Source organism: Uloborus diversus, chromosome 4, assembly GCF_026930045.1.
Source record: "Uloborus diversus isolate 005 chromosome 4, Udiv.v.3.1, whole genome shotgun sequence".
Lineage (NCBI taxonomy): Eukaryota > Metazoa > Arthropoda > Arachnida > Araneae > Uloboridae > Uloborus > Uloborus diversus.
The window spans coordinates 174298574-174317494 of record NC_072734.1 but is presented as its reverse complement, the minus strand read 5'-3'; the positions used below and the strand labels follow the sequence as shown (position 1 = coordinate 174317494).

The 18921-nt window shown below is 31.7% G+C and overlaps 1 protein-coding gene across 1 annotated transcript in view; it reads left to right on the top strand.

Moving 5' to 3' along the window:
- The window catches only part of LOC129221003 (cartilage oligomeric matrix protein-like), a 210965-nt gene that overhangs the window by 95769 nt on the left and 96275 nt on the right, over positions 1-18921 (top strand). Inside the window, exon 2 of the mRNA XM_054855438.1 lies at positions 15830-16059. Coding sequence (XP_054711413.1) covers positions 15830-16059 — 230 coding nt within the window. The remainder of the gene's footprint in view (positions 1-15829; positions 16060-18921) is intronic.

The following is an 18921-nucleotide window of genomic DNA, read 5'->3' as shown; positions in this document are numbered from 1 at the left end:
CTGAAAAATATAAAAGAATACCTATATTTTAATACTATTTCTATTATTAACCTTTTAGCTGCCGCGACGTAAAATTCCTTCACTAAGCGGTCATCTAAGAGCGGAATGTTATGTCAGGGCCGCTTAAAGAATTTTGAAGTTTGAAAAAAAGTCTTAATATATTTGAATGTTTTGAAATTATATTACGGAACGGCAGGCTTTTCATTAACTTTATCATGATGTGACGTTAAATTTTCGGGAAAAAAGAATAAAATTGAAGAATAAATAGAAAACAAAAAATAAAACAAGAAAAATGTTCAAAGTTAAAATAAAACCTTGAAAATTTTTTGCATCGACATATTCCGTAAAAACCGATTGATATAACTTTTAAGAAAAGACAGAGGTGGTCAAATGGTGGCTGTCACGCATATGATACTTCAGTGTGAAAACGTGTGTAATATCAAGAACAGGGATCTCACGATTTTCCAATCCATTAATTTGCCCTCCCAACTGGTTTTTCGCTTTCTTGCTTTATTTTATTACTGGGACATCATTGGCAGTAATCAATGTTTGCAGTAGCTGCTACCGATAGTTCCTTGTTTTTTTTTCTCTAGGTTGCGTAATTGCAGTTTATTAATGACATCATTATTTCCGTATTTGATTAAAAGTTTCACCTGTCTTGCACCCGATTAATTTGACATGTTACTTCTGTTTTTAAACCTGTTGATATATTTCATGCAGGTGTGTTCTATAAAATTATTTTCAAGTTGTATAATTATTTTAGTGAAAAAAAATCTTACTTCAAAATTGATACTACAGCAAGAAAAAAAATATAATGAAATAAATTAACAAGTAATAAAAGCAATAGTTTAATTGAATAGAAGGTAAACACAAGAAGACGACGTGTGTAAAATGCATTAAGTACATAAAATTAAAAAATAATTTCAAAAAATTCGGCTTAAAAAATGCATTTTCGTGTGAAAATATTTTCTTGTTCAAACAATTTTCCCCTTTAATCGTAAACTTAACTTAATTATAAACACGAAAAACTGGCTCATGTTTTTAAAAGCCATTTTGTGAATGGAATTCATCATACATTATACGGTAAAAGAACTTTTTTTTTTCTTTTTAGCCTACTTTCCCAGTAAAAGTCAGAAAACGGAGAAAAAGCATGAAAGAAGGCTTATTGCATCTTAAAAATGCCGCGGAAAACAAAAAAAAAAGTCCAAAATAAATAAAATAAGTAAATAAATATCGAAAAATTAAACATTTGAAAGTAAGGTACTGATATGGGGGAGTCTGATTGTCTGCCCCCCCCCCAATAACTTTTGACTGAATAGTTCGATTCGAACAAACTTTTTTTTGTTTGAAAGAAGAAAGTTGGAAAAAGCTCTTGACGACAAACTTCAGACTCCAAGAATTTTAGAGCACCTAACTCCGACTCCAACTCCTGTGCCTAAAAATTACTCTGACTCTGACTATTGGAAATTTGACTCCGATTCCTTTAGTCCGAAGTAAGCTTTACTTCGACTCCGCAAACATTGGCAGAGTTGCGGACTTTGAAGGAAATGACCGATTACAACTCCGAGTTTTTGCATTAAGTACCATCGGCTCCCGAAGCAGACTCTTTTGTCCCAAAATGAGATCGACTCCGACTCCACAGCCATGGTTTTTACTGTGAAATAATTATTGTTAATTTGATTTGTTTGTATTTTCACTCTAAAGTTTTAATTTATGTATTCAGTTTTTGGCGGAGAAATTCGGAGTCCTTTATGTTTCTACTTAAAGACATGCGCAGACGATTTTTTTTCCGCCAATTAAAATTATTTCTTTAAGTTTATATTTTATTGTTTTTATTTGTTTTTGAAATTACATTAATTCATCTTTAAAATTATTTTTTGGCAACAGGGAAAACACAAACGATTTTTTTTTGGTATGATGTATTTATTTTAATGGGGGAGCCTCTAAATTTTTATTATTTTTTCTTTTTTTGAAAGCGGTTAAAGATTTTTTTTATGGAATACAATGTATTTGCTGCTAAGTTTAAAAGGTGCTGCTACTTTATTTGTTCGTTCATTTTATTTTACGCATCTAACTGTTTAGATGAACAAGGCATATTTTATTTCTAGAAATCGGCTTTAAATATTTTAAAGTGTGGCATAAGTAATTTGCATTTTAGCTTTTTTTTTAGAATTTCAATCAAATACTAGAAAATTGATTGATATACAGGAAAGTAGGCTCGTTTAGTTCTGGACGGAACTTCTTGGCAATAACTAAAGACATAGATTCATAAATAATACTTCTTTATTGCAGTTATTATTGCTAAATGATAGCATTCATATTTAATGTTTAAAAACATTTTAGAAAAAATACGAGTATTTCACATTTGAAAAACAATAATTTATGTAAAGAACGATTAGGTTAAATGGTACCATGATAATTTTAATGTTTCTACTTAAATTTAATCGGAAAATATCTCCATATCGGGTTTGTAAGTTCATTAATTTTAAATATTTTTGATTTGTAACTTTCTTTTGTGTTGAAAGCAATTTAAAATTTATTTTCTAAAAAAATATTTTAACCCTGCGCTTTCATTTCCGAGATGACAAAAATACAATTTAATCCTTTACTTTACATTTTTCTGATGAACCATTATCATTTATTCAAGAAAACAAAAGCTCCCCGAGCTTAATAACTAAAATTGAATTCCAGAACAACTTGTGTTACTTACTTAATCAAAACAAAAAACTTCTGTTACGTAGTAACCGCCAACGCATTTTTCCGTTGCTAGCTAAATTCTTAAGTACAGGATACTTAAGTAAATGACATTTTATTTAGTTGAACCCAGAAATCTGACCTCTTAAACGAAATTCTACATGCACATTAGGATGTTTCAGGATGTCTTTTCTTTGGTAATGAAAATGGGAACGACTTCCTTTGTCTTAATGTCTTGGAGTGTCTTATTTCTTTCTCGGAATAAGTTTAAATGGCGGTTTAAATAACAAATGGTGTCTTTGGTATGAAGTATAAAGAAAATTAACTGGGTCTTTATTGCATAGAAGGTATGTTACGATTCATTTTGTTTAATGATTTTGCATAAATGTTACGGTGCTTTGCTTTTCCGGGTATTGGACCTCAAATTTTTTAAACTAAAAAAAAGAATCATTATGGTAATTTTTTTGGTAGTTTTCCACCAATGTTTAGAAAATTATTTTTCAATGCGTGGGTAACAATTTTTAGTGTCAAAAAAATTTAAAGAATTTGGCAGTACAAGAAAAGTACTTTACTAACAGCGAATGGTACTGTTTTGAATACAGCCCTTTACCAGGTTCTCATAATCTTGAAATTTGTTAAATAAAAGTTCAAAGTTTAAGTTTTTTTTCACCTTAGGATTCCTGATGAACATCTAAAGACAATAAGGCAAGATCAGGGGTGCCCACATAGGGGGGTTATTCTCAGAAAAATGAGGAATTTGTGCATCTGGTTTTTACCATAAAGAACAAAAGTTTAGAAAATAATTGAAATGAATAAAACACTTCAATATATTCCATCAGTTGTATTTAAGTCGCTAATTGAGAAAAACACATTTTATTTATTGTTTAAATTTTGGCCACAGAAGGTGATTTATCACATTCGTTGACTGTAACCACTTATCTTTTTGTTTCCATGTTTTATATTTCATGCACCAAACAAGAAATTAGCTATTTAAGCTATATTTTCGATCAAGTACACATTTAAATACACATTCTTCAAAAATTTAAAGTTAAACTTAATTTCCATATTTAGTTATTTTTAAGTTTAATGCTTTTAACTAGAGAAATAGTCACATCTGTGGACAGAAAAGGAAGTGCTAATAAATTCCTTCGGGTTGCAGAACCAAACTGTAGTGGTTGAAGGATCAACTCTCAAGAAACCATTTTGTTTAGTGAGACAGAAAGAGAAGCTTGCTTTGATATTTCTGTGACTTTATTTAAAGTTTTGTCTTTGATAAAAAGTAAAGATCAACTCATCACATTTGTGGCTCATACAGATTTAAAATAATCAAGTAAGATAATACAATAGTTCAATGAATTGATAATATTAAATGTAAAATATTTGTTTTTCAACTTACAGGTCAAAACTTCAAAAGCACATGTTCTTAAATGAATCAATTATTTCAGAAAGGGCGTAAGTCCAATGGATTCCCGTAGGACTTACTCCCTTTCTGAAATAATCGATTCAAATGTAGAAAATGAATGCTTTTATTACATCCGTTGGCAGCACATCTGTGGACACAGTTTGTCCATGCATATGGCACTAGTTTAGAAAACTTAAAATGTTTGCTCACTTGATCTGAATCACTATAATAACATTATTACTTAACTTAATATTAAGTATTTAACATATAAGGAAAAATTTTACTTTTTTTTAAACCCAGCAGCAAAATTCCTGCTGTTTCTGAGAATGACTCAGGGGGGAGTAACGGCGCAGACGACGCATTGAATTTGTTTACGGGGGGTGTTGCGAGTGTTTTGAGGAGTATTTTTCTCCCTTTTTTTTATAGGTGGTTGCTATCTTGCCCATAGGGGGATGAGAACTCCTGGGCAAGAGTAGAATAAAATTGTTTTCTTTTTTATTTCAACTTTTTTTGGGTGAGGTAAAATGGGTCATGGAATCATATCAAAATGCACCAAAAATTTAATCTTCCAAAAATATAAGAATGAAAATCTGAGTTGTTTCAATTTACCCTAGAATTTTAACCTAGTATCGAAGGAGTAGATGGATGCACCTAAGTTGCTCATAACAATCGCTGGGAAGGTAAAAATTTCTAAATCAACTATTTTAGTATCCATCCACATGACAAGAAAACTAGTTAAAACCAGTTATACTTGTTTGCAAAGTTTCTTTTAGATGACGTCACGAAGTGACGTGCGGGAAAAAAACAAGTTAACAGATAAAACGTCAAACTTTTAAATTGCCTACTAGCGAACTAGAGGAGATCACCAACTGTCTGTGAGCTGTTATTGGTTAGCGCGTTTAATTCAAACGGATGTGATTCTCCGCACTGCACCGCTCATAAAAATGCAGGTATTTTTGAATTTACAGAAATGATGAGAAAACAATAAGGTTACATATGATTGAGTTTAACAAACTAATCTGATTTCTAAAGCAAAGTGTCGAATTTCACCCTAAATTTAGGCACCCTTCACTTGATCTCAGCTCATCCCTCTACTGATGAGAAAGGTTGCAGCCGAGTTTTCCTCGCATTCGTTGTTTTGTTGGCGAGGAAAATATAAGATCACTAAGCTTTAATTAGTAACTTTTTTTCAGTGTCACCTTCAAACAATGACGACTCCTACGCAATTGTTTGGAAACACGCGGAATTCCTAAACTCTCTTCTATATGCTCCCAAGTCCAGGCCACAGATCCAGAGGGGGTGGTCATAGGAGTCATGACAACCCCCTCCTAAAGCTGTCAAATATTGCCTAAAACTGCATTTTAGAGATCTATACTTCAGTAAAAATCGCCCCAGCGTGCCTCTTATGCACGAAATTACACTTTGACCCCTCCCTTTCCGATAGTGACCCCTCCCCCCCCCCAAAAAAAAAAAAACTAAAAGCTGGATCCGCCCTTGACCAAGTCTTCACTCATGAATAGTTTAGTTTCAAAAATTACCACACAAGCGCAGTAATAGAGTTTGTGTTTCCTAACTAACCCTATACATGATTATTATTACCAGAAGCGTCTTATTCTAAGAAGTAAGAAGGGTCTGAGGAGGGGCGTCGAGACATTTTAACTTACGAATATAAATTACAAGTTTTGATGAGTGATAAAATACTAGGAGATAAAATTTTGTAATCACAAAGAAGCTTTCTGAGAGGTCTTTCCCGTCGGAGGACCCCTGATTATGATGTTGGATTTGTTTATGCATATAACAAGCTGAATTATCATTTTAGAAAATAATTTAAGCATTTTTAGCTTGTGGCTACATAATGTTTAAATCATTCGAATTCGATACTACGGTAACTAAATCCGTAAAAAAAAAAAGTGAGTTGCTGATTTACACATTGCGTCTTTCTTTGGTATTAAAGCTAAACTCCACAAAAAATATAAATAAATATGTCAATTCGACGCGTGGTAAAAAAAAATAAATAATAAAAAAAACGAAAAAAAAAACAGTAATAAGCTAGAGGACGTAAATATTTATTGCATTAATTACTTGTTCCAACATCGCTTCGTTATCATCTCTCTTTGAACTGTTTCTAAAGAAGATGACGAATCCTACTTAAAAAGTAAACATTCCTTTTGTAATCCATCTTAATAAAGCATTTGCTAGTTGTGCTAACCAACCCTTTTTAGTAAGTTAATGAGTTTTATTGAGCGACCTACTTTTTTTTTATACTCCTGTTCTTGGAATGTATAATGCATGCATGATGATTATTGCATGATGTCTCTGCTCTTTTTCGACATTCTTCCTAATTACTTAATCATGTATAACTAACGGTACCACGGGGTACACAAATATTTTTAAAAATATTATCTTCTGGGTCTTTTTAATAAGGAGTAATATAAAATGCTTTTTAAAATTCGTGTTTAAAAATTAATATAAGTTATTAGGATAAAATTTCAGGGCTAATTATTTCATGGCTTATAAAGTAACAAAATTGAGGATAGTATAAATTTTTTTATTTCATTTTTATATCTTTTTTCAGCTTTGATGATCGAGGTTGTACTTTGCGAAAGCCCCCCCCCTCCCCCGAAAAAAACCAAATTGACTTGCTCTGAAGAAATATCTCACAAAATGATATTGGAGGATTCTTTTGACTGAAAGTTAAATGAAGTTTTCTAATTTTGTATTTTAATTTATTTATTTATTTTGCCCGTTTAACAAAATGATTTTTTTCTGCTTTTTTACACGTTTAGTCGCAAAAAAGGAAAGGCAATAAGCACAACTTTTTCTTCATGTTTTTGAGTTAAATAATGTCCTGCGTCCGTCATTCGGGGTTCGATTTTTTAAACTCCCTAACTATAACAATACCTGATACCGATATTTTCGATTTTATCAGTATTTGGGAGGCAGTGTATACGAAATATAATTCCATTTTGTGACTGAAGAAATCGTAACCCCTCAGTTGTGACAAAGAAAGTGATGATGTAACCAATGTGCGCAGATATGTTTTGATATTTTCCTACATATGTCCCTAGTTTCTTCACAAATCTGTCCCCAAGTTTCCATTTAACAAATACATCCTGAGAAGAACATATCCGGTACAGTTTCGGAACACTTAACAGAGAAAATTCGGAATACATTTTTGTACACCTTCCTTGTAAGGAAGAATATTTCAAACCTATTTTAGCAAACATTCAGGCTACTGGAAAACCATTACTGAGTTAAAAATTTCCCAATTTTGTGCTGAACTTGCAGTGTATATTTAATGAAATTTTCCGACGCTAGTTCTCGTTTTATTTACAAAAGATCTGATTAATTAAGTACGCAGTGTAACTCTGTTGGTTCCAAAGATAAACAGATTAATCTAGAATATGTGATACCATTACAAGAGCAGAAATATTTCAGCGAATAGATGCAATGACTTTGAAAGAAGTAAAACAAAATTTAATAGCTTTGTGAATTCTAATTTTAATGTCAATATTTCAAAACTAACTACGTACTATTTACCTATCAAATAGTATGAAATATTACAAATCTTTTGTAAATCTAAAGACCATTTCTCAATGCTTGGTTAACAATAAAAATTAAGAAATAAAATAAAAATAAGATTTCTTGATTATAACACTCAAACATTGCAGTTGACCTAAATATCTTTATATTTCGGTTAATTCTCAAGTAGCCAATAAAAGTTAAACTCAAAATTGGAAGAAAACGAAACAGCATAGCTACTGTAAAATAAAGCTGTATACCGCCTATTTCTTCTTTCAAATTTTAAGTTTAACTTTTATAGGCAACATTTAAATTAACCTAATGATAAAGATATTCAGATAAACTGAAATTTCGGCAGTTTTAACCAAAATATCATATACTACTTATTTTATTTCATACCTTTTAGTACGTATCAAGCTATGACGAATAGTAATTAGACTTAAAAAATATGTTTTATATTTTACATTTATTGAAGTTTGTTTTCGATTGAAGTTTATTTTAGGTACTTTTTGAACTTAAAACATTTTGTACCTGCTACATTCTCGTTTTAAAAACAAAATAAAATAAAATAACGGTGATCACTTTCGTTGTAATATAAAAGTGTAGCTCATAAAGAGAGAATATCTTATGTTTCTGGATAAATCTTCCCTTAATTTAAAGTTTGTATGCTCTAGTATATGAACAACTTTGAACAACTATATAATAAAACAGCTTCTAGAAGAGCTTTTAAAATGATGAACTTTTCACTTGAATCAAAGAAATTGTTTTTGACAACAATTGAAAAAGCAAAATTTAAGGTCCTATAGCAGAGAAAGTAACTTAAAAGAAATGCTTTTTTGCTGTACTTCGAGCCGGTGCAGAAAAGCTAGTAATACAGATATTCAAAATTCAACAACAACCCGCCTAAAAGCATGCATATTGTTTTGAGCCAGATTTGTCGGTCGCCAAATGACCACCACTTGTTGCCGTTACTTTAATTTGCATTTCGTTTCATGATGTTCATCTTGTGTTAAAAGTTTAGTTTGGCTGTAGAGGCGCTTCGAACCATAGTTCTCACATAGAGATATTCCAGTTCAAAGTTTTAAGGGAGCATACAGAATATAAGATTGAAACTTATCGCCCTTTGAAGAATGACAAGTTGTCAAAGTAAAAAAAAAAAAACATTGCTATTTATAATTTCATGCAAATGTTATGCCATAAATTATACGTTAAAATTAAACGCAAAAACACACTGCAATCCTCAAACAATTTGAAGAACCACACTCTGTGCGCACATTAATTTTTACGCACTTGTTAACCGCTGTATTTTCCCCTAAAAGATGTTATTGACGGCGAGTGTAAAGTGGTGTAAGTCACAAAACGCTGCGTTTTATATCTCTGTGAATATTGGTCGAACTAATTTCAGACTTTTTGTGTTGGAATTATTTTTTAATGGTGATTATTTCTCTAAACATAAATTAGGAGACCTGGGGCCAATATAAAAAGTTAAATTTTGTTATTTTTTCACTCGTTTTTATTTTTACTCCAAATTTTCAATATCTTAAAATTTTTGCAATTGGAAGTATGCATCTAAGACTAACGGTTGCGAAAATGGAAGTCTTGCAGGTTAAAACGAAACACAAGTATACAACCTTTGTTTTCCACAATTAATGTAAGAAGTCTTTTTTAGTTCGTTTTTTGATTTCAACTCGACAGACAAAGATGGAGAAAGAAAGAAATTAAAATAATTTCCTCCAGAGAAAGAAAAATTCTGTGTTGCTTTTTTTTTTATTATAGGAAGTCTAGACATTAAAGATAAGAATCAAGTAAGTTGATTTTCACCCCAGTTGACCCAACTGAAATACTTATAATATCTGCTTGAAAGTGCAACAAGGCGTAAATATGTCCAAGTAACCATTAAGCTGTTGTCCATTAGCGGACATCACTTATTTGTCTGGAGTTCTTCTATAATGCTGCCATTTCTTTTTCTTTTCTTTTCTTTTTTATTTCTTCTTTTTTTCCCGCGCAGTCCGTTTTGCAAAGCTAAGGACATAAGTCCTTGGCGCGGTTCATTCACTGCTTGTTATTAAGACTTAAGTTGTTCTAATTAATGTGGCAAATGGTAGAAACGCTAAACGACTGTTCTCTGTGGTTAATGACTAAATATTTTAACTGAAAGAAACTGAGAATGTATCAGTTTATTTATGAGCGCAAATGTTTTCTACAGCGGTCAGAGCTCAACAGTTTTACTTGAGCTTTACTTGATATAAAAAAAGGGGATAGAGATTATGTATATATATATATATATATATATATAATATATATATATATATATATATATATATATAATATATATATATATACAGGGGCGGACTGGGCCAGGTCGGCTAGTCGGGGATCTCCGACTGGGCCCAACCGTTGAGTGGGCCACTTGATTGAACTTAACACATTTAATTTCATACCTAACATTTTTTTAAAGTGTTATAAAAATAAAATAAACATGTAATTCGTTTACTCCATGTGAAAAAAAAAGTTTGGAAACAGTTTTTTTTTTTTTTTTTTTTCGCCTCCTTAAGCAGGGACCAAAGTAAATAGCCGAAGTTCACACGTGTGAAAGCTTTCCTCCTTCTCTTATGAACTTTTTTCTAGTTTTTAAAGGAGCTTTGGGGGCAATGGCTCCCACATTAAGGAGGGATCCAGAAAAATTGGTGCCCAACGCGGCTTGAAAAAGGGCCCGGGACAAAAAAAGAGTGTTAAAAACTCACATTTATACGCCCTATTTACAAAAATTGAAGGGGCCTGCACCATTAAACAAAGTGGCCCTCGCCCTACTATAGATACGTGGGCCAAGCTTTGGGGTGTTGATAGGGAACACCTGTTGGGACACCTGTTGGCCCAGTTCCAAGCCTGAAGGAGGTCCGAGATTTTTTAAATGAGAGGTGAAATATATGTAGGGACATAGGCGTAAACAAGATAGAGGGAGGCTCGTCTATTGTAAATTATCGCTATACGAGTATTTTCATCTCAGAATCGCATACGGGGAAAACGGGAAAGCAAATCTGGACTACGATAAACTGAATCGGAAACAGGACGAAATTTCGACTTAGAAGAGAGAGCTCCTGAACATAGGCGGAAATAGGACTGAGTTTCGGGGGGGGGGAGGCAAGATTTCTTTCTTTTTTTTTTTTGATTAACATTAGTTGTTTCAGTCATGGGGTCCTTTTATAGTCCTAAAATCACCAACGATAGTCTTAAGTCTACAATTGAAGACTTAGATGTAAGAACCAGTTTAGTCCAAACTTTTTTTTTTTTTTAATTCATTTAGTTTCATTCAAGCCAATAGTGTAGAAGTTCCGATTGATGTAACAACGGGACATAAATGTAAGATCAGATCTCTGCTTGCTGGTAAATAATGTGGGAAAGATATTAGCCTTTCTACCGGATGTTATTTGTCAGTCTTACCAAAAATGAGTGAGTCTGGATTTACCTGGTTCTTGCATCAAGGCTCTCAATTAAGTTTTTCAGATTTAAATATCGAAAAATTGTCCGACAAAGTCTTCGAAACTTTGCTATTCCTTTAAAGTCACTAAAGAAAGCTTAAAATTTCCCGTTTTGAAATTTTCGAGGGAGAGCTCCGTAACCCTTTTATCGGCACTGTAGCCTAAAATTGATTTCAGTTTCAGAAAAAAATGCCCAGAGAGTACTGGTGTTTCCCCCGGACCAAAAAAGGGGCAGAGCGCTTTTAGACGAAAGGGCATTTTCTAACAGAACTTTTGTAAACACAAGAGGTGCTTCTTTTTACTTTTTGGTTTTCTAGGTACAAAACTTCAAGTGTTTTCGAAAGTAATTATTTTTAAAATATTGAAAAGCTTTTTGATGTTTAGTTTTAAAGGTAATGCAAAAAACATTCAGATATATTCTAATCTGATTCTTGTGGATAAGTTATTGAGACGAGAGAAGAACGTTTCAAGAACAGGCTTATGTGAATTTTTACCTTTCGAAAAAAAAAATCGTTTTTGTTAAACTTTTTAAGGAGCAAGGAGCGTTGATCAAGTCAAGGGTCAAAGGTTAGCTTAAAAGTTTAAGGGCACGGCGCACTCCCAAAAAAATCTTGGGGGAAACACTCGGTAAACCTGTCCCCCCTTTCCTTTCAATGTTTTCAAACATGTTATAAGATTATGTTTTTAAAATTTCAATGTCGAAAAATTCCGTAAGAGAGTCGCCGGTTTCCCTATAGTTACTAAATTTAGTGTTAAATTGGGTAGAGTATACTTCAGTTTTTAAATGCTTCCAAATTAAATCATTGAGCCTCCTCTTCTCTCAAATGTGACCAATGATAATTTAGCGTTTTTGTTATAGTTCAAAGTCCGAAGCGTTATAACCATTGGTTTCCTTCTTTGAAGGCCCATAAAAAATGTGTCAGGGTTACCTTTATTTTACGTTTCACAGTTTTCTTCTTTTAGAGCTTTTAAGCTTGATTTAGAAACTTAAAGGAAAATAGCAACTAGCGGTTGTTCAATGTTTTTGCTCGATTCGGAAGAATCAAGATCAGGCGCTGTTTAACTTTTTTTTTAATTTACAGAGGTGGGCCAAAGTATTCTTTTGCCAACTGGGCCAAAGTCAGCCAGTCCCGCCCCTGTATATTATATATATAATATATATATATATATATAGATATATATATATATATAATGTTATTTATTTATTTATTTGTAAATATATATTAAGTATGCCAACTGCTCCAGCTCTTTGAAAACGTAGCAGTTACTGCCCATGATTATTACTTTTTCTATGTTCAATGGTTTTTCTATTCACAATAGTTCTTTCTATTTATATTGTTAAATTTTCTTGTTATTATATACCACTTCCTTTTGTGCTACCTGCGGGGTCCAACATTGCATTTAACAACATATATAGAATACATTTAACTGCTTTAGCTGCATTTTTGAGCTGTTTAAATGTAAAACTTTTTTTCAAGTATTGACAAGTGTATATATATATATATATATATATATATATATATATATATATATATATATATATATATATATATATATATATATATATATATATATATATATATATATATTAAAAGTATTATACATTGAATTCCTTTACCCATCTATATTGAGGATTTTTAATTTTTTTTGTTTCTAAGAATTTTTATAACATTTTTGATACTTCATTTAATCTTGAGAGAAAATCCTTTAATGAATTTTTGGCTTTAACTCGGGGTGACATAGTTTCAGTAGGCATTTAAAACAAATAGTGTCACAGCTTTTAGATATATAAGGAGATATAATTCAGTTAAAATATAAGAGTTTTTTTGTCAACATTTTATTCGACCAATGACTAAAACTAAATAATGCATGACTTCTTACACTGCCAAATCTATTCATTATTTCTTTCTTTGAAAGAAAATAATCATTAACCAGCTTTACCATTAAAACATTACTGCTTCTATTGCTTCAATAAAATAAATAATTTAAATTTGCTTTCTGCCTAAATATTTCTGAACAATTGGTGAAAATTGTTCAAAAAGATAATAAAATATATTCTAAAATAATATTCATAGTTATAACACGTTTTATGATTTTACTGTTCAAACGTAAGCGTGATAAAAAATAGTTATGTCATATTTTTTTCTTGTCCATTCGCAAAGTCAAATAATTAAATCACAAAGACGCCTGTTATGTGCCAAGATAAAATGTATCTCGCAAAACTGCTAAATAGAACAAAAAACTCCAATATCGAAAAAAACAATAAAATGGACAATTTTTCACGTCGAGAAGACACATGAAAGAAATAGAACATCAAAAATTTTACGGCCATAATAAAACAAAAGACTCAGCTGAAAAATCGTTGCCACGCTATGAAAGAAAATTCTGTTGAGAAAAACCTCGTTGATTTGTGACGCGTTTGGTATGACAGACTGCTGCGCCATCTGGTTCTGACGTTTTGCATTCGATCTTTGGGAAAATATTTTCTTTTCAGGAGAAAGTCAGTGTTTTTCCTCACAAATGTTGAATAAGACAATATATTTGGAAAAATTGTAGAGTACCATTATTGGTCTTTTTCTTCTGTTTACATTTCACATTGTATTTTGTTTTAATATTTATTTATTGTTGAATATCGATTCACATTTTAAGCTTGTTCTTTAAATATTGGTACGTTTTTTTTAATACTTTAACAATCTTTTTTTTAATTTAACTTCTTTTTATTTCTAAAGAAAAATTTGTTACTTCGATTTAACAAAAAAAGGAAATGAACAGTCATAACCTAATTTGAAGATTTAATCTTATATTTGTACACATATGCCTACATTTAGTTTGTAATTGGTTCTTTCCAATGCGGGAATTTTATGAAATTAACATTTACTGGGTTAGTAATAATATATTTACTTTTGCAACGTTTTGTTTAAAAAATGGCTTTTTATAAAACATTTCCCAATTCTTTACAGCCTTACTAGGATAGTATACGCCAAATGTCGGTTAAAGATAAATTTTGCGTGCAGAACAAATATATGAATTGCAGGCAATGTATGGGCTCCTTGATATTTATTAGTTGTTACTTATGTGCTGTTTTTTTAAACAGAACTAACAAAGAATAATAATTAATTTTAGTTAAAAAAAAGTTCGAAATTTTATTATGCAGATTTCGAAGTGTTTCTTTAAAGAAACAAGTAAAGAAATAAAGTTGGGTTGAAAAAAAAAAAAAAAGAAGGCATTAATTTCTTTGTTGTAGACAAGACTAGTAAACAAATTAATCGTGAGTAGATTAACTAGGTTTTGCTTTGTGCTAACACTAGTTACGTCGCCCGGCTTTGCATGGTCTACCTCGAAAATTAATGTTACTTCAAGTCACGCATGTTCAACAATCAGTATTGAGAAAAAAAACTGTAAAATTTTCCTACAGTTTGCAAAAAAGTAACCAAAAAATTATTTTTTTAATCCCCCGATAACAGGAAAAACCTCAAAACAAATGCGAGAATTTTGTTTGTTCATATCGAGAAAAAAATGGCAACAGAACTTTCAACCGCAAATTTAAATGCAGCATTGTTCAACAACGAGCGTGATCAACAACGAATTTCTAATTGAAGGCTTATCTAAATGTTCGTATGAAATTTGTTAAAAACGGTTATAATTTACATTGGAACATTGAAACAATTTTTTTCTGATGTAGAAAAATCAGGGGTTTCTATGGATATTTTATTACAATTTTGTGAGCATTTTTTCATCCTCAAAATAGGAAAATGCCATTTTGAGGTCCTAATTTTTTAATTTAAATGATTCGGTATTTTTTTGGCAATCGAAAACTCCCCTACGTACCTTTTCGGGTACCCGAGTACCTCCATAGCAAATTTGGTCGAGATCCGACGCGAGCTGTGGATTTCTTTAGGGAACATACATGCACACATACATATATATGTACACACATATATTCTTTGTTTTATTTATATAGATTTGTGAGCTGGAGAAGAATTTGATCTGAGAACAAAAACTGCGCGAATTTGACTCTTACCAATACATACTGATTAGTTTACTTGAAATCATTACAACAATAGACTTATTTCAAAGTATTTATTTCGAATCCCGTTTTCTTTTTAAAATAAAACTGCATTTTAACCTCTTCCAATCAGTAAGAATAAGGTCCTTCAGTAGTAAAGGAGTTTACTTTTGTGCATACCATCATCAATTCAATAGATACCATCATATTGTTACAAATTCTGTAAATAGTAACTATTGTAGTAACGCAACCTGTAAATAGTTTCCCGTAATGAATATACAGCCCCTATACATTCGGCTGAAGTATACGATCCTCTTATTCTTTTTTTTTTTTTTCATTGATAAAATTTAATGAAATAAGAAAGTGTAGAACGGTGTAGCATTTTCTGGAATAGTTGAGAGGTCTCTTTCAGTGTGTATAAATGCCGTTATGCATGATAAAGAGTTCAGTTTCGATTGAGAATTTGTACTGAGAGTGTATTAGCTTTGTTTATTGCGAGGCATTTCGCTGTGTTGTTTTTCGTATTTGGAAGTAAATACTTGTGTAGCCGTTGAGTTTACGGTGTTGTGTATAATTGCTGATGATTAATTTAGCCGTTGTTGACGATCTTTCCTGTACATAGTGTAAATAAATGTCTTGTGTTTTTAATGAAAAACTGTGTCGTCCTTTCAACAAAGTTGGAAGCCTCACCGGATCCGTTACAATATATTATTTTTTTCGTTTTAGTGACCATCGCCACAAAGGAATGGGGTCGTGTACGGTTGCAGCATCTCCCAGTTAACGGACTCAGCGAACACAGTTACCACAGAAGTCTGTTCCTACATGTAACCCCCAGCACACCCGACGGAATGTCTCGTATGCAAGTTTACTTGGATTGCAAATGGCAAGGCTACTTTATGATGCCCCTTTCACTTTACCAGATGGCCAAGGAGGCATCAGGAAACAAATTAAGAGCCGTAAGTACATAACATTTAGTAAGTAGGTAGCTCTTGCATTCAAAATGTGCAAAGTATATAAAAACACATATAGGACAAGAAACTAAGTTACAGTAGATAGTAATAAAAAATACGACATTAGTTCCGATTAATCAATTGTTTCATCTATATAAATAAAACAAAGAATGTATGCGTGTATATATATATGTGTGTGTATAATCCCTATACAAATCCATAGTTTACGTCGGACCTCGACCAAATTTGGCAAGGAGGTACTTGGGCACCCAAGACGGAACGTGCGGGGGAGGAGGGGGGATTCAAACGCCAAAAAAGTAGCAAACCGTTCGAATTTTAATTTTAGCACCCGAAATGGAATTAAATAGCTCTTTCTACCCGAAATGATAATTCGATCAGATAGATTTTAACGCCGTTCGAAAGCCTGCGAAAAATACCCCTGAGTTCATTCATTCCCTTCGAAATTCAAAGAAGAAAAACGGCTGTAAAATTAGCGGGGAAAAATTAAAAAGCACTTTTTAGCTTGATGGAACTCGATTTTCAAATCGGAAAACTATCGTTTGCGCGGTCTAATTTTAAATTAGCGTTTTGAAGGATGGCACTTTTTTTTCCTCGGCTGTGACTAAAAAAAAATTGTTTTTGTTTTGAGGTAAAAATTTCCCCTTTTGAATTTTATTTGGCGATTTATCTTCTGTTTTTCTTTCTTTTCTCTCTCTCTCTCTCTTTTTTTTTTTTAAGGATTTTAAGTATTTATGGAGGGTTGCGTTTAATTTATTCGGCAATTTTTTATTTGCCGTTGTCTTTCTTTAAGAATGATTATTTTGGCGGGAAAGTTTCCCTAATTGAAGCCTGATTGTTGAACACGCGTCAGTTTACGTAACTTTTATTTTAAAGGCAGACCGCCGTGCAAAACCGGGCAATGAAGCTAGTTAACAATAAAAAGTACTCGGTGTCCGAAAAGTTCTTGGCACATTTTTAAAAATCGTAGAAAAGCATCAAATTGTCGTATTATTACACGGTTTGCGTCGTAATACGTTACATGCTCATGAATTTTTATGTTGTCGTAAAAAAAGAAAAAAAAATCGCTTAAAGGTAACTGTCTCAGCCAGCATAGAACGAAAGAAAGAAAGAAAAGAAAAAAGAAACCTTGAGTATGTTATGTTCTTGTGGACAAGAAATGAATTTGAGTACCGTTTAGGTGTGGCTCGGGCAACAAACGGTAAGGAAGGGCTTTCTGCTTAGTAAAACTTTTAAACGCGTTTCTTGCGTTAAGAGGTAAATTACGATAGTTTTTCTTACTGTGACGGTTACTTTAAAAGATTTTTTTTTTCTTTTTTTTTCCCTTTTTTTTTTCTTTTTCCCGACACCATAAAAAATTTGTGAGTCTGGAGACTCATTCTAGCGTAAACCGCATATTCATATGAAAATTCTTTGCTTTTCTATGGATATTTCAATTATGTCAACAACTTTTCGGAGATCCTGTACGTTCAGCGTCAAAAAATCACGATGTAAGTAAATTGACAATCAATTAAACATAACCCGTTAATACATTTCCGGAAGTACAAAAGCATATGTTCATTGTATTCAATCCAAAATTTTACATTGCTCAATTATTAAACACTGAACTTTAATATTTATCAATGTCGTAACGATATTCAAAAATATAGCCACGAAACATGACAGTCAATAATTTTACTTTGTCATCCATGAATATCGTGCATAGTAGAAAGTCGCTTCATTTACATTGCGTTTAATGGAACAAAAAAAGAGTCATATCGTACAAAACTCAATGATCCCAGTCCACTTAATCGTGATTGCACAAGCACACCTCTAGAAATTCCCAAACTTCCACGTCATACAATTGATTCAGGGATCTTGCTTCAATCAGTAAATAACCGTAAAATAATTGAGATTTTATCGAAATAAAAGTAACATTCAGACGTCATCTCTTTCAAAAGCACTAATTGATGCTCATTAGAATAATTGTCTTTCAATTGAAAAAATCCACTTGAATTGAAAAATTACTGCTAATATCAATATGGTTACGGATAATTAGAAAAGTCCTTTTATTGTATTTTATTACACTGAGATATACTTTAATGTTACAATTTTGAATTAAAAACTCCTATGTAATTTGCTTAAATCATTTCATATAATTGCATTTTCTTGCTTAAAAGACATTTTTAACTGACGTTTTTTCGGCAGTAAAATTAAAATGAGGATTTGTCCTTTAAGTTTAAATCTTCATGAAGTGTTTATAAGCGGTAGAGATGGGTTAGGCTGTTGTTATTTACCTAAGAGTTTTTTTTTTTCTCTAAGTTTTTTTATTCAAGTTCGTTTAAACTGTTTCTCTATTGAATAAATAATAATTATATAATAATTGGTACATTATAATGCACATTTCAATTATTACTGAATTTTTAGTATTAAATCTAATCAATGTTTTTTTTTCAGCAGCGAAAATTTGCTTTAATATTAAAAAATCTGTATTACTTTAATACTTTTTCGATTCACTATGAAACAGTTAAGCTGAAATGTATTGTACAGCTTTTATATTTGTAAGGGAAGTTGAGGCAGTTTACTACCACTTGAAAAAATTATTTTTACGCTGCTTAAAGGTTTGCCGTTACGATTTCAAAAAATTTTTTAGGGTTGGAAATTCATAAACAATTTTCATTTTAAAAATCGTTAAAAATACAATAACTCAAAAAGTATAATTTATGTTACAATTTCACACAGAACCATTTTGTCCACGAAGACAAGCTCCGACGGGTTGTAATAAAAGCACTAGGGTAACGCAGACAATAAGTGTCCAGTAACAGACAGTCTTAAGTTTGGATTTAAATAATAAGAATTTTAGGCGGCTAC